The sequence below is a fragment of the Geotrypetes seraphini genome, chromosome 13, assembly GCF_902459505.1.
Source record: "Geotrypetes seraphini chromosome 13, aGeoSer1.1, whole genome shotgun sequence".
Lineage (NCBI taxonomy): Eukaryota > Metazoa > Chordata > Amphibia > Gymnophiona > Dermophiidae > Geotrypetes > Geotrypetes seraphini.
The window spans coordinates 78,582,897-78,606,303 of record NC_047096.1 but is presented as its reverse complement, the minus strand read 5'-3'; the positions used below and the strand labels follow the sequence as shown (position 1 = coordinate 78,606,303).

The 23,407-nt window shown below is 47.9% G+C and overlaps 1 protein-coding gene across 2 annotated transcripts in view; it reads right to left on the bottom strand.

Moving 5' to 3' along the window:
• Positions 1–23,407, bottom strand: part of KPNB1 (karyopherin subunit beta 1) — a 194,307-nt gene that overhangs the window by 118,668 nt on the left and 52,232 nt on the right. For both annotated transcript variants that reach the window (XR_004536789.1, XM_033918352.1), the window contains exons 7-12: positions 12,427–12,516; positions 12,196–12,306; positions 5,025–5,126; positions 4,664–4,888; positions 4,379–4,570; positions 4,073–4,203 (exon numbers count right to left, since the gene is read on the bottom strand). Coding sequence is in view for 1 of the 2 variants with exons in the window: in XM_033918352.1 (XP_033774243.1) it covers positions 4,073–4,203; positions 4,379–4,570; positions 4,664–4,888; positions 5,025–5,126; positions 12,196–12,306; positions 12,427–12,516 (851 nt within the window). In the remaining variant the exon portion in view is untranslated. The remainder of the gene's footprint in view (positions 1–4,072; positions 4,204–4,378; positions 4,571–4,663; positions 4,889–5,024; positions 5,127–12,195; positions 12,307–12,426; positions 12,517–23,407) is intronic.

The window sequence follows — 23,407 nt, the reverse complement described above, 5'->3', positions numbered from 1 at the left end:
GGGGTGTTTTGGTGTTGACACTTGCGGCCATCAGGTCCATGAGGGGCTGTCCCCAAGACAGCACTATCAACTGAAAAGCCACCGGGCAGAGACACCACTTTCCGGGATTTAGTACGTGAAGACTGAGGAAGTCTGCTCGAACATTCTAAACTCCGGCTATGTGGGAAGCTGATATTTCTTGAAGGTGCGACTCCACCCAGACCATGAGCAGAGTCACCTCCTGTGCCACCAATGTGCTCCTGGTGCCCCCCTAATAATTGACATAGGCCACTGCCGTGGCATTGTCCGACAGAACCCTGACTGACTTGCCCATCAGAAAGGACTGGAAGGCTAGCAATGCCAGACAGATGGCTCTGGTCTCCAAGACATTGATCGACCAAGAGGCCTCCTCTGTGGACCAGGTGCCCTGAGATAAGTGACCCAACCGAGAAGACTGGCATCTATGAACAGCACCGTCCACTGTGGCTGATCCAGACTCACCCCTTGAACAAGATGGGGGAGCCTGGAGCCACCAACGAAGACTGCCCCGAGCTAAGCTCGGAAGCGGAACAGGGTGATCTAGACTGTGCCTCTGAGGCGACCATCTCTGAAGAGGACGCATGTGGGCCCACAACCACCTCACTACATTGAGGGAAGCCGCCATTGACCTCAAGACTTGGAGGAAATCCTGCGCCCGAGGACACCAGAATGCCATAAGCAGGCAAATTCGAGATTGCAATTTGCTTACCTGGGCTTCCGGAAGGAAGTCCTTCTGCAAGGAGGTGTCAAACAGCACACCTAGTGACTCTAGGCACTGAGAGGGAGACAGCCGGCTCTTGGCAAGGTTGACCACCCATTCCAGCGACTGCAAAAACCACCACCCGAGCCATGACCTGGGTGCTCTTCTGTAACGACTTCGCTCGAATCAACCAATTGTCCAGGTAGGGATGAACTAGAATGCCCTCTTTGCGCAATGCCGCCACAACGACCATCACCTTGGTGAACATCCGCAGAGCCGTGGCCAGACCAAAGGGAAGTGCACAGAACTGAAATTACCCCAAGATCGCAAAGCACAGGAAGCAATGATGGGAGGCCTGAATAGGAATGTGCATGTAGGCCTCGATCAGATCGAGAGAAGTCAGAAACTCCCCCAGCTGAACCGCCAGAATCACAAACCGCAGAGTTTCCATGCAGAAGGCAGGCACGTGAAGAGCCCTGTTGACCCCCTTCAAATCCAGGACGGGTCGAAAGGGCCCTTCTTTCTTTGGCACCACAAAGTAAATAGAGTACCAACCTGTGCCCAACTCCCACAGGGGAACTGGAACCACCGCGTGGAGATCCAACAATCTTTGAAGGGTCTGGTGAAAGGCCTGCTGCTTCCACGCAACCTGCGAGGGAGAAGTGAGAAAATGATCTGGCAAGGAATGGGCAATCTCCAGAGCATAACCGTCCCTAATCACCTCCAGAACCCACTGATCAGACGTGATGTCTGCCCACTTTAGATAAAAAATCTTGCAGACGGGCACCCACCGGAACCAAGACGGGCGCCGGCAAGGAGTCATTGGGCAGGACATGCGGCAGGGGACCCGGCGAGGGCGCTACCCGCACCCCAGCGGGACCCACAAAAGGACTGCATGCACTGGAAGACTGCATGCCACAAAAGGACTGCATGCCTCTAGAGAGCCCAGGGGACTGAAAAGAGGCAGCTCCTAGACCAGGGTGGAAACGGCAGAAATTACTCCCAACGGCCTAGGTCTGTCCTCAGGCAAACGAAGCACTTTAGAATCAGTGAGAGTCTGAACTAACCTGTCCAGGTCCTCACCAAAGAAAGATCCCTTAAAAGGAAACTTTGTCAACTTAGCTTTGGAAGCCGAGTCCATCGACCAAGCACGAAGCCACAAGGTACGGCGAGCTGCCATTGCAAATGCCAACGACTTGGCAGAAGCTTGCAAGAGATCATACATGGCATCTGAAAGATAAGCACCACCCAATTCAATCTTTGCCACCTTGCACTTGAGCAATTCCCAATCCTCAGTTTTACAGTCAAGGACATGCTCGACCCAGCGAAACACACCCGAGCCACCAGCCCGCCACACATCGCTGCTTGGACTGCCAGAGCTGTCACATCAAAGCTCTGTTTAAGAAGGGACTCCAACTTACGCTCCTCCGGGTCCTTCAAGGCCACACCAAACTCAACAGACACGATATGCCTTTTATAGATGGCCGAGACCACCGCATCCACTACAGGCGACTTTAGAGTGTCCCTATCCCCTTCAGGAATTGGATGGGCCATGGAGCGCGCAAAAGGAAATGGAGCTTCCAGCACCTGCCACTGTGCGAGCATAATATCACAAATATCCTGATGCATTGGAAAAGAGCGGGAAGCAGAGCGGATCCATTAAGAAAGGGGTCCACTGTAAGCGGGGGCTTCAACACGGTGTCCTCAAAGTACAAAACCGAGGAGACATGAAGAATTAACTCATGAAGCTCTTCCCACTGAAAAATGCGCACCACAGACATCTTCACCAGCTGGGGGGTGCTCAAACCCCTCACAGGCGGAACCCGACTCCCCCCAAGAGGATCCTGGAAATTTCCCCAAGGGTCCAGGTCCTCATCAATAACATCTTGCACCTCAGGGCAAAAATCCTCATCACAAGAGACCCTCGGGTGTTTGGATGAGAGAGGAGTAGAGGGGGGCAAAACCGCTGCTGTATGGGGCCGCACCGGGGAAGACGTTGAGGACAAACCCCCTCCCCCCCCCCCCCGCCTGAGTGGACACAGAGCCTCCAGCCACCAACACATAAGCTTTACAAAGCGCTAACATAAATTCAGGGGGAAAAACTCCCAGCGGCTCCAAGGACTCCCTTCCCCAACAGGGGACCCTGCCATACCTTGCCCCTGTATGTCCAGGACAGGGGGAAGGTCACCTGAGGTAACCGAGATGAAGGAGGAGGTTCTCACCGAAATTGTACTGGAAACCGCCAAAATCAGAGCTCCTGCTGCCTGCCGCATCTGAAAAGCCTGGGACTTTCCTGACGTTGAGGCCGAGGAACCGACCAACGCGAAAAGGGAATCCCCAGCCATTCCGATGGCAAGGGAATACTTTCCTCCCTGAACGTTGGCGGCAGCCTGAGCTTCCCTGTGATCCGAAGCCGACTCACAAGGTACATGCGGCGGGGTGCACTGGCCGTCGGTATCTGCTGCCGACGAGGCTACCCCATCGCTCCAGCCTACACAAAGCTTGCACAGGCCAGCTGCGAGTACCTCGACTCTGGAGTACAATGAGCATTTTTCCTTTTAAATGTGCTCATTGTGCTGAGAAAAAAAAAAGGGCCGGTAAGATGAGAAAATACAGTAAAAAGGTAGTTTTAAAGGGAAATGAGCCCTTTAGACCATCACACCTCAGGATTTTGTCTTTTGTTTTTTTCTTTTATAGAACAGACTCCACGGCTCTCAAAGATGGAGAGCTGACCAAACAGGGGGCCAGGCCGCCGCCTGAGGCTCCTCTACAAAAATATGGGAAGGTGGAGGAAAATGGGGGGAGGGATCCAGCAAGAGACCCGCCGAGTTTAACATCCACAAGGTCGGACAGATCCCTAAACAAGACCTGGCCGAGCTCTATCCGGTACAAAAGGGGAACCCAGGAGTCCAAAACTAAATTCCAATAGTATTAAGAGGAGAGCCGAATTAGTCTTACCACCTGCTTTAATGGAGACCGAGGAAGACTGAGTTGCTAGGCAGATTCTAGGCTAATATACAACTTTGTGCTCAGTCTCCACCTGCTGGTATCAGTGAGGCATATAATCCTTTCGTAAGGACTATACCAGTCTACCAAGCGATACAGAATTAGTGATTACTTAAGGCATGATCCCTGACAAACGACACTTACTTACCCAATTTTCTAATTTAATTTATATTTGAGTATATATGGTAAGAAGTAGGATGAAGACAGCTCCTCCAAGCCAGACAAAAATTACACCAACTATCCTTGCCTCTATTTCCATAAGGATGAAAAATAAGAGGCAACTCAAAAAGGAATCCCATCCTGCTTCTCAGCCCACCTCACCCAGTAAAACACCCCATCTTCACACACCTGTCTGTGGTCTCCAGAAGCTTTTGGACAATTAATTCAAAAGAGGATGACAAGCAGTATGTAGCTGGCTCTTCCTGATCATCAGCCACATCAGCAGCTTCATAGGCAGCTTCAGCAAGGCTGGAAAAGGCCTGAAACATAGTTCAAGGTGTTACACACAAAGTTTGTGCCCAGCAGCCTACAGAGATACCTTTGACCCTCCCTCCATCCGCACCAAAAAAAAAAAAAGTGCCAGAAGACTTACTCCTGTTCCTTGAACAATCACCCTTTATAAAAGAAATCGTCAGGTGGAAAAGTAATCCATACCCAGCAAACATTGGATGCCACCCTGGGTTCAGCACCCAAACCCTCTATCAGACACTGTAGCAAAGGTGCCAGATATATATCAATAATTGCAGCTTCTGGTAACAGCTCACAGATTCTGCCCACAGTCCATGCAGTTGTGTCCCGCACCACCACACTTGGGTCCTTCATCAGTTCTATTAATGTAGGCATAGCCTAGAAAACAAAGTCACCATAAGCAATGAGGCATCAAAAGAAGGGCCATATCCTAAACTTGGAGGCAATGCTGGAGATGTACTAGTACCTCACCTGAATAACTAGTGGTTTCAGCTGGTTGGGCTCTGGACCTTCCAAGATGCAGCCAAAGGCCATGACGGCAGCATCTCTGTAACGCCAGTCTGGGTTCTTAATGTGTTCCTTGATGAACGGCAGCACATGAGGGACAATATCATCCTCACAACAGGTGGCCAGGAGCATGAGACAAACACCAGCAGCTTTACAGGGATTCCAGTCATCATCATCATCACTCTCATCCTGGAGAAATGAAACTAAGTTCAATATGTACTTTTTTTTTTTTTTTTTTAATATCATTTTTATTAGGAGTCAAATTCAGTATGTACTAATGCTTTTCAACTCCTCAGAATACCTTTCCTTCTAATGTGATTCTTACCTGCTTCGTTAAAGTTTGTGTCAAAATTGGGACCAGATACTGGAGGGCTCCCTTGGCGTAGAATTTACTGGTGTGCTCTGGGGGTCTCCCTTGCTCAGCTGCCTAAAAACAGGATGAACAAGCAACAAATCACTACATACTGTTTTAATTGTACTGGGGAAAAAGCCTAGTCTGTGCACTTTGTTCTACTTATAGCTACCATCATTTGGTGACCAAGAGGTGCCTTTCCTGGGACAAGACTTCAGCACAGACCATGGATGGCATTCCGAGGATGTGCAATTTTTAAGAGTTGCTTTAAGGAGAAACTGCCAAGCGCAACGCCTCTCAAGATATCCCTACCCTATCTGAATATGGCAGTATGGTATTGCCACTTTAAGGGAATGTAGTAACTGCTATGGCTTTAAAATATTGCCACAGACTGCAGCACTTTGGAAGGAGGAAATAGCGAGTCACCAGCACTACCTATAGTAGGCATTGTAAGGTTAACCTCTTTGTAAGGCAGTTTTATGCATCACCCCCCCCCCCCCATCTATTACTTAAATCCCACTGGGTTTCAGCTTCACATTAAGGAGATTGCATCACCAGAGTGATGCATGGTGTCTCATCATAGACCCAACACTGTTGGTTATCAGATCAGACAAATAAAATTCTTTAATAAAAAAATAAAAAAAATTAGGTTCTCATCTGCTAATTTTCTTTCTTTTAGACTCTCCAGACCAGAATAGGCATATCTTCCAGATGGGTAATAACTCATCATGACCAGCAGGTAGAGACAGACAAAACTTTGGAACTGTACATATCTTGCGACCCCCCTCCCTAATTACTTCAGTTTGCCAAATAGCTAAGCAGAACTAAGAACTATATACAGAAAACAAACAGGACTCCTAACAGGAGTATCAATAAATAAAAATAGGAACGCTATTGGAAAATGCAAAGGAACAAATCCAAATAGCAAAGGTCCCCACAGCTCGCCAGCCAAGCCACTGTTCTTTGATCTCCCCGGCCCTAGAAATATACTAGAAACCGACCGAAAAATGAAAATCTGCATGCAAGAACACAATAGACAGAGTGGGGTCCCTATGCTGGTCTGGAAAAGCTAAAAAAGTAAATTAGCATGTAAGAACCTAATTTCTCCTTCTTTAGCAACTCTCTAGACCAGCATAGGATTAAATCTTACAAACGATATGTACCAAAGCAGTCCCCATTATGGGTGGGATCCCTGAAAGGCCGACACTAGAACACGCTCACCGAACACCATGTCCCAATGTGCCTGGAACCCGGAGAGCCCTGTAGACCCCTTTCAAATCTAAGATGAGCCGAAAAGTCCTCTCTTTCCTGGGCACCACAAATTAAATCGAATACCGGCCAGTGCAACACTCCTGAGGGTGTACTGGAATTAATGCTTTGAGATCTAGCAATCTTTGAAGGATCTGGCAGAAAAGCCTATTTTTTCCATGCTGCCTGACAAGGAGAAGCTAGAAAATGATCTGGCAGGGAGTGGGCAAACTTCAGAGCATACAGCCGTCATACAATTGGAGATGGTACGCTTAGAAATAGGATGAAGAGCTGATTCTCCAGGATGAGAATGAGGCTGTGGAAAAAACACTGGTTGAGATGAAATTCCGAGACCACTTTAGGAAGAAATTTCGGATGAGTGCGAAGAACCACCTTGTCATGATGGAACACTGTAAAAGGTGGATCCGCAACCAACGCTTGGAGCTCACTGACTCGACCAGAAGTGAGGCCAATGAGAAAGACTACTTTCCAAGTAAGATACTTCAGATGAGCCTTGTCTATGGATTCAAATGGAGGTTTCATCAGCTGAGTAAGAACAATATTGAGGTCCCAAACCACAGGAGGTGGTTTGAGAGGAGGATTGACATTGAAAAGTCCTTTCATGAACCTGGAAACCACAGGATGAGCAGAGAGGGGTTTCTCTTCAATAGGCTGATGGAAAGCAGCAATTGCACTAAGATGGACTCGTATCTATGTAGACTTGAGGCCAGAATGAGAAAGGTGCAAAAGATAGTCCAAAACTGAAGATAAGGAGGAATGTTGAGGCTCCTTATGATGAGAAAAACACCAAGTAGAAAATCTAGTCCATTTTTGGCGATAGCATTGTCTAGTAGTAGGCTTCCGTGAAGCTTCCAAAACATCCCTCACAGATTGAGAAAACTGGAGAGGAGCTACGTTGACAGGAACCAAGCTGACAAAAGATGGAGAAGAGCTTCCAAAAGTTGTTGAGGAAGGAATGCTCTGAGTTGGACTGTGTCAAGAACAGCTCCGATGAATGGAAGAATCTGAGAAGGCTGTAGATGGGATTTTGGAAAGTTGATTTCGAATCCCAGACTTTGCAGGAACCAGATAGTCTGCTGGGTCGCTACCACAACCCCTTGAGACTTGGAATCCTTGATGAGCCAGTCGTCGAGGTATGGAAATACTTGAAGACCATGGTTCCTGAGCGCCGCGGTCACCACTACCAAGCACTTGGTGAAGATTCTGGGTGACGAGGCCAGGCCGAAAGGGAGTACCTGGTACTGAAAATGCAGATTTCCCACCCAAAATCTGAGGTACTGACAGGAGGCTGGATGGATGGGAATGTGTGTGTAGGCCTCCTTGAGATCCAAAGAGCATAACCAGTTGTTCTGCTTGAGGAGGGGATAAAAAGATGTCAGGGTCAAAATACAAAACTTTTCTCTGACTAGAAATTTGTTGAGAACCCCGAGATCCAAAATAGGTCGCAGATCGCCCGTCTTCTTCGGAAAAGGAAGTAACGGGAGTAAAATCCCTTGTTGTGCTGAGCCAGAGGAACTGGCTTGATAGCTCGAAGCTGAAGCAGAGCTTGAGCCTCCTGAAGAAGAAGGGTGGTCTGGGAGGGATTGGAAGGATACTCTCTTGGAGGATGTTCCAGAGGAACTTGATGGAATTGAAGAGAGTATTCCTCCCTGATGATGGAAAGGACCCAGAGGTCAGTGGTAACCGTCGTCCATCGGTGGTAAAAATGATGGAGTCAACCTCCAATAGGGGGGAAAACGGGAAATGGCAGAACGACTGAGGTTATGCTCTGTTCTAGGCAGTCAAAAAGGCTGAGGAGCCTTAGGTACAGCAGGTGGCTGAGGCTTTTGCTGCTTCTGAGGAAGCTGCCTCTTAATAGGCTAACGAGTAGAAGGAGCCTGCTTTGGAGGAAAATGCCGCCGATATATTTGAGGAGGGCATATAGGACGAGGAGGAGCCGGCTTCGGCTTCGGTCTGAGAATGGATGTAAAAGACTTCTCATGGTCCGAAAGTTTCTTGGTGGCTGCCTCTATAGACTCAAAGAGGTCATTGCCTGCGCAAGGAACATTAGCCAGCCGGTCCTGTCGATAGTACGGAGCCAAGCAAGACGTCGCATGGCCACAGAGCAAGCAGTAGCTCGAGTAGACAGCTCGAAAGCATCATAGGATGACTGAAGAAGTTGCAGCCGGAGTTGAGACAAGGATGCAAGGACTTCTTGGAACTCAAAGTGCATGCGAGAATTCAGATAAGGTATAAACTTTGGAAGAATGGAAAGAAAGAACTCAAAATAGGTGATGAAATGAAAATTATAGTTGAGAACTCTGGAGGTCATCATCGAATTCTGGTAGATTCAACGACCAAATTTGTCCATCGTTTTACCTTCCCTGCCCGGAGGGACAGTAGCATACACCTGGGAAGGGTGAGATCTTTTCAAAGAAGATTCAACCAGAAGGGATTGGTGAGACAATTGAGTGTTGTCAAACCCCTTATGATGTACTGTTCTGAAACTAGAGTCCAATTTGCCTGAAACAGCTGGAATGGAATAAGGAGTTTCCAGACAGTGGACAAAGGTTTGATCCAAAAGCTTATGGAGAGGCAGCTTGAGATTCAGCCGGAGGTTGAGGGACATGCATGGTCTCGAGATATTCCTTGGAGAACATCGAGCCAGTATCTAGTTGAATATCCAAGTCAAACACCATCTGACAAAGGAAAAATGAAAAGGACAGCTGATCTGTTAAAGCCTGGCCTCGAGAAGGACTCGAGGACGTCGAAGCAGCTTGGTCCAGCGAAGAGGGAGACCTGGATGAAGAAATGGAAACCACCGGGTCCTCGAGGTCCGGAAGCGGAAGGCTCAATGTAGGCAGTGAAGAAAACTGAAGAAAAGGCTGCTTGCGATGAGGCGAGGCATACCTGGATGAATGCTTTGAAGAATGCCTCGATCTGTGATGCGAGCTGTGCCTCGAAGCAGGCCTCGAGGAGAACGTGCCCCAGTCGAAGCCCCCAGAGAGTGGATAGGGCTGGAGGCTGTGGAACGAAGCAGTGGAGGCTGAGAAGAGGAACCTCGATGCACTCGCAAAGACTCTGCTCCTTGCTTCGAGTGTGAGGGTTCCAACGGAGGCACTGGCAAAGAATCTGCTCCTTGCTGTCTGTGCCCAGATGCCAGACCAGACACTCGCAGAGACTCTGCTCCCTGCAAAGAGTGTGCATGAGACTGAGACATAGGAGGCGGTTCGACCTCGCGGGAGACTGCTGAATGCTCAGGCTGGATTTGTGAGAGAAGCTTCGGCCCTATGGTAGTAAAGAGCTGAATGAACTGCTTCTCCAACAAGGTCTGGAACGAAGCCAGCAAGGATGGATCCGCGTCTTCAACGGGACCACCTGCATGGGCCTCGTGTTCCTTCGAGGCAGTGTGAGAGTGCTTGGACTTAGAAGCCTTAGGCACTTTAAGCACCACCGTGGGAATGGGCTGCTGCCCTATCTGACCTGAAGAGACAGAGGAAGGAATCGCAGCAGGCGTTGAAGGCAGAGCCGGTACAGACAAGGCAGGTTTGATAAGGCTCGGAGTAGAAGCTGTGGAAGCCGGAAGAGCCTCGGAGGAGGTCGAGGGCGAAGCACCTTTCGACATCAAGAGCTCCATCGAAGACTCCATGGTGAAGAGCTGCTCCCACAGGATACGACGACGCTTAAAAGCAGGAGACTTAAGTGTTGAGCAAGGCTGGCACAATTTCGGGAGATGTTGAGGCCCAAGACACCGAAGACAGCGTCAATGAGGGTCCGTGAGGGAAATCGCGCGCTGGCTCTTGGAACACTTTTTAAAACTGGTTGCAGGCCGGGACCTAGGCCGAAAAAGAGCCGCCGCAAGATCGAAGCAGCGGGGCTGGGGTCACGAGGCCTGCCCGGTCAAACGAACGGAAGAAAAAACCAGCAATTCGTGACAAAAAGAACACAAAACCGCAGTCGAAAGAAGGCACAAGTGAAAATACTTCACACAGAGAGTCAAAGACAGACTTCTCGGCTCCGCGGAAAAGTAAGAACTGCGGAGATGCCCCCTGCGCTGGGCGGGAAGGCACTCGCGCATGCGGGCAACTCAAAACTTTGAGTTTCAAGCAAGTCTGCTTGCGAGGCATCCGCATCGGGCTCAGTCGGATGAAGTCATCCCACTTGTGAGAATATCTGCCTGCTTGTCCTGGGATAATATCCTGTTGCATAGGAAAGGAGCAGCATGCAGAGCAGATCCCCCACAGAATAGGGGCCCCCCACACGCGGGGTCTCCGAAGGCACCTCCACAAAGAGTAACACCATGGACACCTCCTCACCAGTAGATGGAAGGGCAGAAACCCCGCTACCAGCGGCAGTCCCTTCGAGATGATCCTGGAGATCTTCCCAAGGTCCTCATCCAGGTCAACACGCTCCTCAGACCACAAGTCTTCATCCCAGGCCACCTGCGGGTGCTTGGATGAGAGAGAAGGAGGAGGGGGCACTAAAGGTGTAGAGGGGATAGAGCCGCAGGGGGTGTAAAGAGAACACCTCTGGGGCGAAAGCAGGACCCAGCCACCTGAAAATACGCTTTGCATAAAACAAAAATTAAATTTGGGGATAAACCCCCGGCAGCCCCATGGGACTCCCTGCCACAGCAGGAGACCCGGTTGAAACCTGCCCCTGTTTTTCCAAGACAGGGGGAAGATCACCTGAGACTGGAAATAAGATGGAAGGGTTTCCCGCCAAACATGGCAAAGATCCTGCCAAAAATAACCCCTCTGTAGCGGGGTCTGTAGCGGCTTGGAAGCCTTAACTGTCCCAGCTGCTAAAGTAGGCAAGCCTGCATCAGCTGTGAGGGAATCCCCAGCTGCTTCAGTGATAATGGAATCCTTTCTACCCTTACCGTCGGAGGCTGAGGAAATCCCTCTGTGGATGGCGGGGGAAACCCAGGCTTCCCCGCTGTCAGTGATCCACTTGCGAGGCACTTGCGGCGGGGTTCCCTGGCCGCTGGCACCTACTGAGAATCCTCCACCGCACCGGCCGCGCGTGCCTCGGGTCTGGATCACTTTTTCCCTTGTAAAGTGCTCATTTCTCCATATGCTAGCTAACTTAAAAAAAAATGCCAGTTAGTTAAAAAATATGGTAATTTACAGCAAATTTAAAGGGAAAGCAACCCTTCAGAGCGGCACTGCCCCATGACTTTTTTTTCTTCTACAGAACAGACTCCATTGGCTCTCAAAGCAGTATGTCTTACCTGAATTGGAGGCAAGGCTTACTGCTAAGGCAAAAATATTGGGGAGGTGGAGGAAAGGGAGGAGGGACCCAGCACGAGATCCGACGGGTGTAACACCCCTGAGGTCGGACAGACCCCCCAAACAGGAATCACCCAAGCTCAGTCCGGCACAAAAACAGGGACCAGAAGCCCTAAACAAATTCCAACAGCCCTAACCAAGGGATATGGGTACAAGTCACTCACACCTGCTGGAGACAGAGAAGACTGAAGGATATATGGAGAGTCAACTATTACAGTGGTTCCCAACCCTGTCCTGGAGGACCACCAGGCCAATCGGGTTTACAGGCTAGCCCTAATGAATATGCATGGAGCAGATTTGCATGCCTGTGACTTCCATTATATGCAAATCTCTCTCATGCATATTCATTAGGGCTAGCCTGAAAACCCAAATGGCCTGGTGGTCCTCCAGAACAGGGTTGCGAACCACTGATCTATTATATACTATTCCAAAGTTTTATCTCAGTCTCCACCTGGTCATGATGAGATATTACCCATCTATAAGATCTATGCCTATACTGATCGGTCTGGAGAGTTTGCTAAAGAAGATGACATTGTTGATCTACTTCAACATCTTTGCCAAGGCATCAAATGCTCTTTACAAATATGATCTGGTAGCCATCTCACCTCCGATGCCTCAATGGCCAGGTCCATTTCCTCATCACAAACATTGGACCAGAACTCAATACCCTGCAAAGCCACCTCATCAATGTCACTCTTCATAGCTTCAACTGTGATCTTAAAGCAAAGAATAAAACTATTCAGAATACATCCAGTCAACGTTGTCAGATTCTTCACACTGAATACTCAAAGTAAGAGTAATCAGTCACACAGAATACCAAATACTGTATGACTTACTGCAAAAAGCGCTGGCCCCATGTATGTTTCCATGTACTGATAATACAGGGACATTATCTTCACCAGATTCTGCAAAGCAGCCACTCTAACCTATGAAAGAGATGGGAAAGTTTATTGCCTGAACAACACTACACTAAAAAAATGCCTTTGGGGTGGATATAAGCAGGTCACAAAGGTTGGAAGAAAATGTAGTCAAATTCACCATGCATATTAGTCTTCATGAAATTTCCATACTCTAGAAAAGTGGTGTCAAAGTCCCTCCGCGAGGGCTGAATACAGTCGGGTTTTCAGGATTTCCTCAATGAATATGCATGAGATCTATTAGCATACAATGAAAGCATGCATGCAAATAGGTCTCATGCATATTCACTGGGGAAATCCTGAAAACCGACTGGATTGCAGCCCTCGAGGAGGGACTTTGACACTCCTGCCCTAGAAGCCTACATTCAGTATTCACCTACATCCAAGATTTATTAATGAAAACCCACCCGAGTGGCCCACGTTATTTCTGCAGAAGATATACTGTGTTATATTTCACAAAGGCCCCATTTTCTCCTCTTTCTGCCTTTAGCTTTGATAAACAAGTTTCACAACACTTTTGGTTTGCCCTCCTGTGGACAACGTCTGTACTGTTTCTGGATATGTGACCTTCAGAATTGGATAGCAGACTGAATGGAGGTCTCACCAGAACTGGAAAAGTCTAGTAACAAGGGCACCTAAAAATTTGATATCTGATTCCTAAAATTCAGAAATTGAAGAAAGAAGTACAAACTAGAATAGCTGAACAAAATAAGCAAAAATTGTTCCTGGCTTTTAAGTTTGACTTGTGTCAATGCAAGTTTTGAAAATAAAATTCCACTCCTGAACTCACCAGCAATTGTTGTTCCTACAATTTCTCCCTTTGTACCTTAGAATACTCCAGTTCATTGCTTTGGCGAAGGATCATATAAGCAAAAAAGTGCTTCCAACTGCCTCTCAGCTGTTCAGTTCTATAATCCCTTCCTCTCCCTTAAATTCTGTTCTTGTACCATACTTCAAATTTCTTTTCTTTACAGAAAAAGGAATCTATCTGAATTGATCTTACCTGTTGAATTTTTTCCATTCATCCTAACAGACCATTATGACTGTCAACTAGCAGATGAAGACAGATAAAAGCCCTGCGAGCTCTGTCCTAGAAAGGCACCAGCCTTAGGTCTTCAGTAATTTAGAGAATGATGTGAAGAAAAAAAAATTGTCCCTGTGAACTGTACCCATCCCTGCAAACTGTCTAATCCCATCTGCACAAATATATAATAGACCTCTTCTCATTCCCAACTAACAGACATGAGAGAAGCACACACCTGAAATTCGTTTCCCCACCGGCTAGAGGATGCAGATATAAGAGACATCATCAACAACTTCTATCATACCAAGCAGCCTTATGGGGCAAAGACCTAGGAAAACTAATCACACACTCAAACAACTATAGCGAATTTAGGAAACACCTAAAAACATACCTGTTCTTGAATTACATAGGTAACGAATAAGGTCAATAGCCCCCTTCGTAATTCCACCCACATCTGATCTTGCAAACTGTTAACCTCTAATCTCTAAACTATGAATGTTCCAATCAATTTATGAAACTTTTCTAACTCATTGTAAATAGCACGGAACTTCCCGGTCCGGCAGTATATAAACTGTTGTTATTATTAATGTTGTTAATATCAGATGTTCACTGTTATACTCTGTAATTCGCTGTCTGTACAGTTTCACCTCATTGTAAACCGCCTAGAAGTCGCAAGATTATTGGCGGTATATAAGAATAAAGTTATTAAAGTTATTATTGAATAGTTACGATTTTATAATGAAATCTTTTTATTAAAGTATAAAAAGAAAGAATACTCTCTACAACTGTCATTTTATACCCCATGAATACAGAAAGCACAGTTACTTACCGTAACAGGTGTTATCCAGGGACAGCAGGCAGATAGTATCAAAATATGGGTAACATAGTAACATAGTAGATGACGGCAGATAAAGACCCGAATGGTCCATCCAGTCTGCCCAACCTGATTAAATTTTAATTTTTTAATTTTTTCTTCTTAGCTATTTCTGGGCAAGAATCCAAAGCTTTACCCTATACTGTGCTTGGGTTCCAACTGCGGAAATCTGTTAAGACTTACTCCAGCCCATCTACACCCTCCCAGCCATTGAAGCCCTCCCCAGCCCATCCTCCACCAAACGGCCATATACAGACACAAACCGTGCAAGTCTGCCCAGTACTGGCCTTAGTTCAATATTTAATCTTATTTTCTGATTCTAGACCCTTTGTGTTCATCCCACACTTCTTTGAACTCAGTCACAGTTTTACTCTCCACCACCTCTCTCGGGAGCGCATTCCAGGCATCCACTACCCTTTCCGTAAAGTAGAATTTCCTAACATTGCTCTTGAATCTACCACCCCTCAACCTCAAATTATGTCCTCTGGTTTTACCATTTTCCTTTCTCTGAAAAAGATTTTGTTCTACGTTAATACCCTTCAAGTATTTGAACGTCTGAATCATATCTCCCTTGTCTCTCCTTTCCTCTAGGGTATATATATTCAGGGCTTCCAGTCTCTCCTCATACGTCTTCTGGCGCAAGCCTCCTATCATTTTCGTCGCCCTCCTCTGGACCACCTCAAGTCTTCTTACGTCCTTCGCCAGATACGGTCTCCAAAATTGAACACAATACTCCAAGTGGGGCCTTATAAATGACCTGTACAGGGGCATCAACACCTTCTTCCTTCTACTGACTACGCCTCTCTTTATACAGCCCAGCATCCTTCTGGCAGCAGCCACTGCCTTGTCACACTGTTTTTTCACCTTTAGATCTTCGGACACTATCACCCCAAGGTCCCTCGACCCGTCCTTGCATATCAGCTTCTCTCCTCCAAGCATATACGGTTCCTTCCTATTATTAATCCCCAAATGCATTACTCTGCATTTCTTTGCATTGAATTTTAGTTGCCAGGCATTAGACCATTCCTCTAACTTTTGCAGATCCTTTTTCATCTTTTCCACTCCCTCTTCGGTGTCTACTCTGTTACAAATCTTGGTATCATCTGCAAAAAGGCACACTTTTCCTTCTATCCCTTCAGCAATGTCACACAAACATATTGAACAGGATTGGCCCCAGCAGGGACTCCACTACTCACCTTTCCTTCCTTTGATCGACTTCCATTAACCACCACCCACCGACAGCCAGTTTCTAACCCAGTTCACCACTTTGGGTCCTAACTTCAGCCCTTCAAGTTTGTTCAACAGCCTCCTATGAGGAACTGTATCAAAGGTTTTGCTGAAATCCAAGTAAATTACATCTAGCATATGTCCTCGATCTAGCCCTCTGGTCACCCAATCAAAAAAGTCAATCAGGTTCGTTTGGCACGATTTAACTTTTGTAAAGCCATGTTGCCTCGGATCCTGTAACCCATTAGATTCAAGGAAGTACACTATCCTTTCTTTCAGCAAAACTTCCATTATTTTTCCAACAACTGAAGTGAGGCTCACCGGCCTGTAGTTTCCTGCTTCATCCGCAGGTCATAGGGACCACATCCGCTCTCCTCCAATCCCCAGGAATCACTCCCGTCTCCAGAGATTTGTTGAACAAGTCTTTAATAGGACTCGCCAGAACCTCTCTGAGCTCCCTTAGTATCCTGGGATGGATCCTGTCTGGTCCCATCACTTTGTCCACCTTCAGTTTTTCAAGTTGCTCATAAACACCCTCCTCCGTGAACGGCGCAGAATCTACTCCATTTTCTCGTGTAACTTTGCTAGATAATCTCGGTCCTTCTCCAGGATTTTCTTTTGTGAACACAGAACAGAAGTATTTGTTTAGCACATTCGCTTTCTTCTCATCACTTTCCACATATTGGTTCCCAGCATCTTTTAGCCTAGCAATTCCATTTTTCATCTTCCTCCTTTCACTAATATACCTGAAAAAATTTTTGTCTCCCTTTTTTACATTTTTAGCCATTTGTTCTTCCGCCTGTGCTTTCGCCAGACGTATCTCTCTCTTGGCTTCTTTCAGTTTCACCCTGTAGTCCTTTCTGTTCTCCTCTTCTTGGTTTTTTTTTATATTTCATGAACGCCAACTCTTTCGCCTTTATTTTCTCAGCCACTAGGTTGGAGAAGCATATCGGCTTCCTTTTTCTCTTGTTTTTATTGATTTTCTTCACATAAAGGTCCGTAGCCATTTTTATCGCTCCTTTCAGCTTAGACCACTGTCTTTCCACTTCTCTTATGTCCTCCCATCCTAACAGCTCTTTCTTCAGGTACTCTCCCATAGCATTAAAGTCCGTACGTTTGAAATCTAAGACTTTAAGTATCATGCGGCCGCTCTCCACTTTAGCCGTTATATCAAACCAAACCATTTGATGATCGATACTTCCCAGATGAGCACCCACTCGAACATTAGAGATACTCTCTCCATTTGTGAGGACCAGAGCTTTTTCACCGACGGAGCCCCCTAGCGGACGTTTTTGCAAGCAGACTTGCTTGAAGACCTTCAAGCTTGCGATTGGCACGAGTGCCCTCCCGCCCAACCTAGGGCATGCGTCTCCTCAGCGTGGTCTCAGTTCAGATAGCTAGCAAAGAAGCCAACCATGGGGAGGTGGGTGGGTTGCGAGAATATCTGCCTGCTGTCCCTGGATAACACCTGTTACGGTAAGTAACTCTGCTTTATCCCAGGACAAGCAGACAGCATATTCTCAACATGTGAAGATCTCCAAGCTAACCAGAAAGGGATGGAGGGAGAGTTGGCAATTTAGGAGAACAGATTTTGCAAAACGGACTGGCCGAAATGGCCATCACACCTGGATAAAGTATCCAGATAGTAGTGTGAGGTAAACGTATGAACCGAGGACCAAGTGGCAGCCTTACAAATTTCCTCAAGGAGGAAAGCAACAGACGCCGCCATCGCTCTGACCTTGTGGCCTGTGACTCGACCCATCAGGGAGAGACCAGCCTGAGCGTAACAGAAAGAAATACAAGCGGCCAACCAGTTAGAAATGGTCTGCTTAGAAACAGAACGACCCAGGCGATTAGAATCAAAAGAGAGGAACAGCTGGGGAGCAAACGATGAGGAGCTGTGCGCTTCAAGTAGAAGGCCAGCGCCTGCTTACAATCAAGAGAATGCAGAGCCACTTCTCCAAGGTGAGAATGGGGCTTCGGAAAAAACACAGGAAGAACAATGGATTGGTTAATGTGAAACTCAGAAACAACCTTATGCAAGAACTTAGGATGGGTATGGAGAACCACCTTATCATGATGGAAGACAGTGAAAGGTGGGTCCGCAACCAAGGCTTGAAGCTCACTGACCCGAAGGGCAGAAGTGAGAGCAATAAGAAACACAACCTTCCAAGTAAGAAACTTCAAGTGAACCTGCGCTAGCGTCTCGAACGGGGGTTTCATCAAGCGAATAAGGACCACGTTAAGATCCCCAACCACAGGAGGAGGTTTAAGAGGCGGATGAACGTGGAAAAGGCCTTTCATGAAGCAGGAAACCACAGGATGAACAGAGATAGGCTTCCCGTCAATTGGCTGATGAAAAGCAGCAATGGCACTAAGGTGGACTCCAACCGAAGAGGACTTGAGTCCAACGCCAGACAAGTAACAGATAATCCAGGACAGCAGATAAGGAGGCAGGCAGCGGCTCCTGCTGTCGAGTAGCACACCAGGAAGAAAAGCGGGTCCACTTCTGATGATAACATTGGCGCATGGACTCCTTCGGAGACGCCTCCAGGACATCCAGCACAGGCTGGGAGAACTGGAACAAAGGCATTAAGACTCGAGGAACCAAGCCGTTAATTGCAGAGACTTAAGGTTGGGATGAAGTAGAGAACCTCGACTCTGCATAAGCAGAGAAGGAGAAACAGGCAGAAAAAGAGGCTCCCTGGAACTGAGGTGTAACAGAAGGGAGAATCACGGTTGTCGGGGCCACCAAGGAGCTATCAGAATCATGGTGGCACTCGTGGACTTCAGCCCGATGAGAGTCTTCAGAATCAGAGGGAATGGAGGGACCGCATACAGAAACAGGTTTATCCAGTCAAGCAGGAAAGCATCTGCCTTGAGTCTCAGAGGGGTATAAACCCTGGAGCAGAAGCGGGGCAACTTGTGATTGAGGGGGGACGTGAACAGATCGACGTCTAGAGTCCCCCAACGAGCAAACACTTGACGCAGGGTCAAGGAATGAATGGAACACTCGTGAGGCTGAAGAAGACGACTCAACCTGTCCGCCAGACAATTGTGCTGGCCCTGAATGTAGACTGCTCGAAGGAATAAGTTGCGGCAGATGGCCCAATCCCAGAGCCACATCGCCTCTTGGCACAGAAACAGGGACCCCGTGCTCCCTTGTTTGTTGATATAATACATGGCAACCTGGTTGTCCATGCGGATCAGCACCACTTGGTGACAAAAAGCCTTCAGGGCGAGGAAAATCGCTTGAAGTTCCAGCAGATTGATGTGACAAAGGCAGTCGGCACTGGACCAAAGACCCTGAGTGCAAAGATTGTCCAGATGAGCCCCCTAAGCATAGGTCGATGAGTCCGTCGTGAAGAACTTCTGTGGAGGGGGGACATGAAACAGAAAACCTCTGGAAAGATTGGAAGAGAGCATCCACCAACGGAGAGACTTCCTCAATAAAGGAGTCACGACAATGAGTCGAGAGACAGGATCTCGATCCTGGTTACATTGTGACGCAAGAATCCATTGTGGAATGTGGAGGTGAAGCCTGGCAAAAGGAATCACATGAACCGTAGAAGCCATGTTACCTAGGAGGACCATCAGGAGCCGAGCCGGGGCCGAGGACAGATGGGCCACCCTCTGGCATAAACGAACAAGGGTCTCTTGACGAGGCCGAGGCAAGAAAAAGGAACGGAGACGAACCATGTTCAGGATCGCTCCGATGAATTCCAGAGACTGAGACAGACAAAGGTGGGACTTGGGGAAGTTCACCTCGAAGCCTAGATTCTGAATGAGCAATATGGTCTGATTCATCGTTCGCAGAACTTCGTGGCACTAGGACGCTTTGATCAATCAGTCGTCGAGGTAGGGAAACATCTGCAGGTCTCGGAGACGCAGGGCCGCAGCTATCACAACTAGACATTTTGTGAAAACCCTCGGAGAGGCCGCCAGGCCGAAGGGAAGAGCACGATATTGGAGGTGGAGATCCCCCAACTGGAATCTCAGATACCGGCAAGAGGCCAGGTGTATCGGAATGTGCGTGTACGCCTCCTTGAGGTCCAGTGAGCAAAGCCAGTCCCCCTCGTCCAAGAGGGAGTACAAGATAGGAAGGGTGAGCATTCTGAACCGTTCCCTGACCAGAAACTTGTTCAGAGTACGGAGGTCCAGGATCGGATGCAGATCCCCTGTCTTCTTGGGTACCAGAAAGTACCGGGAATAAAACCCGGTATTCCACTAGTCCGGAGGAACCTCCTCGACCGCCCGAAGGTGAAGAAGAGCCTGAGCTTCCTGCAGAAGTAGAGGCAGCTGACACCGGGCAGAAGGAAACTCTCTTGGAGAAAGGTCCGGGGGCACGAGACTGAAGTGAAGGGAGTACCCCTCCCGGATGATGGAAAGTACCCAACTGTCCCACTGGGTATAGAAATGATGGAGACGACCCCCGATGGGGAGGGGGGAAGGCTCCAGGAGGAAGGGAGCCCAAAGGCTCAGACTGGAATTGTCAAAAAGACGGCCCAGGCTTCGCTGGAGCTGGCAGCTGGGCCTTAGCTTGTCGCTGCTGCTTCGAAGGAGGCCAAGAGAATGCAGGAGTAGATTTCTGCGGATACCTCCGGAGAGGAATTTTGTATTGCAGAGCCGGAGGGGTCTTCGGCTTAAGTCTCACCATTCGTGTTCCGAGAGGCGCTTGGTGGCTGCCTGTATGGAATCATCAAATAGCTCATTACCCACGCAAGGGAGATTAGCAAGACGATCCTGGAGATTCGGATCCATGTCCACAATCCTGAGCCAAGTGAGGCGATGCATGGCGACTGCAAATGCCGTGACCCTCGAGGACGTCATAGGCCGCCTGAAACATATGGAGGCGGAGCTGGGAGAGGGTCTACTCGAGGAGACAAAATTCCTGACACCGAGAATCTGGCACCTCTTCCTGGAACGAGCGGAGGGCGTCCACACGGAACCTGAGGTAGGACGTGAAGATAAAGTTATAGTTGAGGACAATGTTCGCCATCATTGAGTTTTGATAAAGATGGCGACCAAATTTGTCCATCGTATGGCCCTCCCTGCCCGGAGGGACGGCAGTGTAAACCTTCGAGGGGTTGGACTTCAAGGAGGACTCAACCACCAAGGATTTATGAGAAAGCTGAGAACTCTCAAACCCCTTAACCGGGATCGTCCAGTAACGGGACTCCAACTTGGAGGGAATGGCCGTGACCGCATAGGTGGTCTCCAGGTTCCAGAGAACTGTTTGCCGGAGAACCTGGTGCAATGGCATGCGCAGTGACTCATGGGGCTGATGATCAACACCCATTTCCGCCAGGAATTCCTGGGTATAACGGGACTCAGACTGGAGGTCCAAGTTCAAGGCCCTACACCCATGTCAGAGATGAAACGAGTAAAGGAGGAGTCCTGAGGAGACCCCGAGCGAGATCGGGAGCAGCCAAGAAAGAGGGAGAATTTTCCCTCGAAGAGTAAGCCGGGGCCTCGGAGTCCCGCGAATGGGAGATCAAAGAGGCTCGACTATCCTGATGGGATGAGTCGACACTCTGCTTCCGAGGTAAGGGCCCACATAGCAAACAGTTCTCTAGGTGCCACACTGACTCAGGTAGAAAACACCTTACAGCGACCTAATAAACACAAAGTGTGGAGGGCCATGTATGTTAATACATAGAAACATAGAAATAGACGGCAGATAAGGGCCCACGGCCCATCTAGCCCACCCCATTCGTTTATCCATGCCTTTTGGTCTTGTGTGAAAATCAAACGTTTTTGGCGGCAGGTTGTAACTTATGTGGAGAGCGTCTTAGGCCATGCATTACCTTTCTCTGCCGCTGGTCTCTTGCTGGACAAGTATGAGGCCTTCCGCTTGTCTGCTTCGGGTCAGCGGCAGTTTATGAGACGGGTGGGGGTCGTAGGGAAGAAGGTTATACTATCAGTTTGGATTGGGGACTCTTCTCCATCCTTTTGGGACTGGAGGAATCGTTTGCATGCTCTGCTGCTGCTGGAGTGTAAAGATGCGTCTTACAGCTTACGACGGAAGCGACTCTTTCTTCGGATCTGGGATTCTTACCTTTTTTCATTATCACCACGGGCTAGAAGTGACATTCTAAATTCCTTGTGACTTTTTATGAGACCTGGGCTTGATTTCCATCTTTGAGGGGCGCCAGGTATACTTCTCTTTCTCTTTCTTTCCTCTCTTTCTTCTCTCTTTCAGTGTTGGTGCTACTTCTTGTATTGGGCAGTGGGCTATCTGAGTCCAAGCCTACTGCACTATAATTTTTTCCCGCTTCAGACTCGGGGGTTTGGGGAGGGGGGGTGGGGTGGGTGGGATTGTTGGATCTACTATTTTGTTTCTGCTGTTTCTTCTGTTCCTGTGGTTCTGACATATTGGTCTGTTATGTGTTATTTGATAATAAAAATCGATTCAACATAATATCAGAAATTAAAAAAAAAAAAAAAAGAGCACAAAATCTACTGAGTGCAACGCAGCATGTACCAGACACCACCTTCCGTCAGAGTCTGTTTTAACAGAGTGAATAACTGGGGATAGCTTGTCACTGAGAAGTATTGATATCCCATTTTTCTTCCTCTGAGTTGCAGGGGAATACAAATGAGTGGAATATCCCTTCAACTTAAATTTTGAGGCGGCAGCAGGCGGGAGGTGGGTCTCCTGCAGATAAATCACATCAGGATGTTTATTAAACACATAGTTAGCTATCTTTTTCCTTTTAATGGGAATACACGAAGCTACTAATCGCTACATAAAATCGGTAGACAAACGGCAAAGAAACAATAAACCCCAATGGTTCACTGAGGAGATCTCGCACCTCATTAAGGAGAAGAAAACAGCATTTCTTTCCTACAAACATACGCAGAGAAGGGAAACTAAAGTAGAATATAAAACCAGGTCTGCAGCGGTCAAAACAGCAGTTAGGGAGGCCAAACTTCAAGTGGAAGAAACTTTGGCAAAAAACATTAAAAGAGGGGACAAGTCTTTCTTCAGGTATATTAGTGATAGGAAAAGGAACACAGACGGCATAGTACGCCTTAGAAGACCGGACGGAAACTACGCGGTGGCGGATTCCAAAAAAGCTGAAATACTAAATGAATATTTCTGCTCAGTCTTCACCTGTGAGGCACCGGGACACAGACCACAGTTGAAGGCAAAACAAATTGCGGTAGACCCGTTTCAGAATTTTGAGTTCACACCTGAAGACGTCTACAGCGAGCTGACAAGGCTCAAGGAGAACAAGGCCATGGGACCGGACAATTTACACCCAAGAGTGCTTAGAGAATTGAGAGATGTTCTGGCGGAACCGTTGGCCGTGCTCTTCAATCTCTCACTAAGCACGGGGAAAGTTCCATTAGACTGGAAAACAGCCAACGTCGTTCCTCTGCATAAAAAGGGATGCAAGGCTGAGGCTGCGAACTATAGACCGGTGAGTCTCACTTCAATAGTGTGTAAACTCATGGAAACACTAATTAAGCATAAATTAGATACGATCTTGAATGAGGGGAATCTCCGGGACCCCAGTCAACATGGATTCACCGAGGGTAGGTCCTGCCAGTCCAATCTTATCAGCTTCTTTGACTGGGTAACAAGAAGGCTGGACTCGGGAGAGTCCTTGGATGCCATATACCTTGACTTCAGCAAAGCTTTTGACAGCGTCCCACACCGCAGACTGCTGAACAAGATGGAATCGATGGGGTTAGGAGTAACACTAACTACATGGGTTAAAGATTGGCTAAGTGGCAGACTTCAGAGGGTGATGGTTAACGGTACCCTC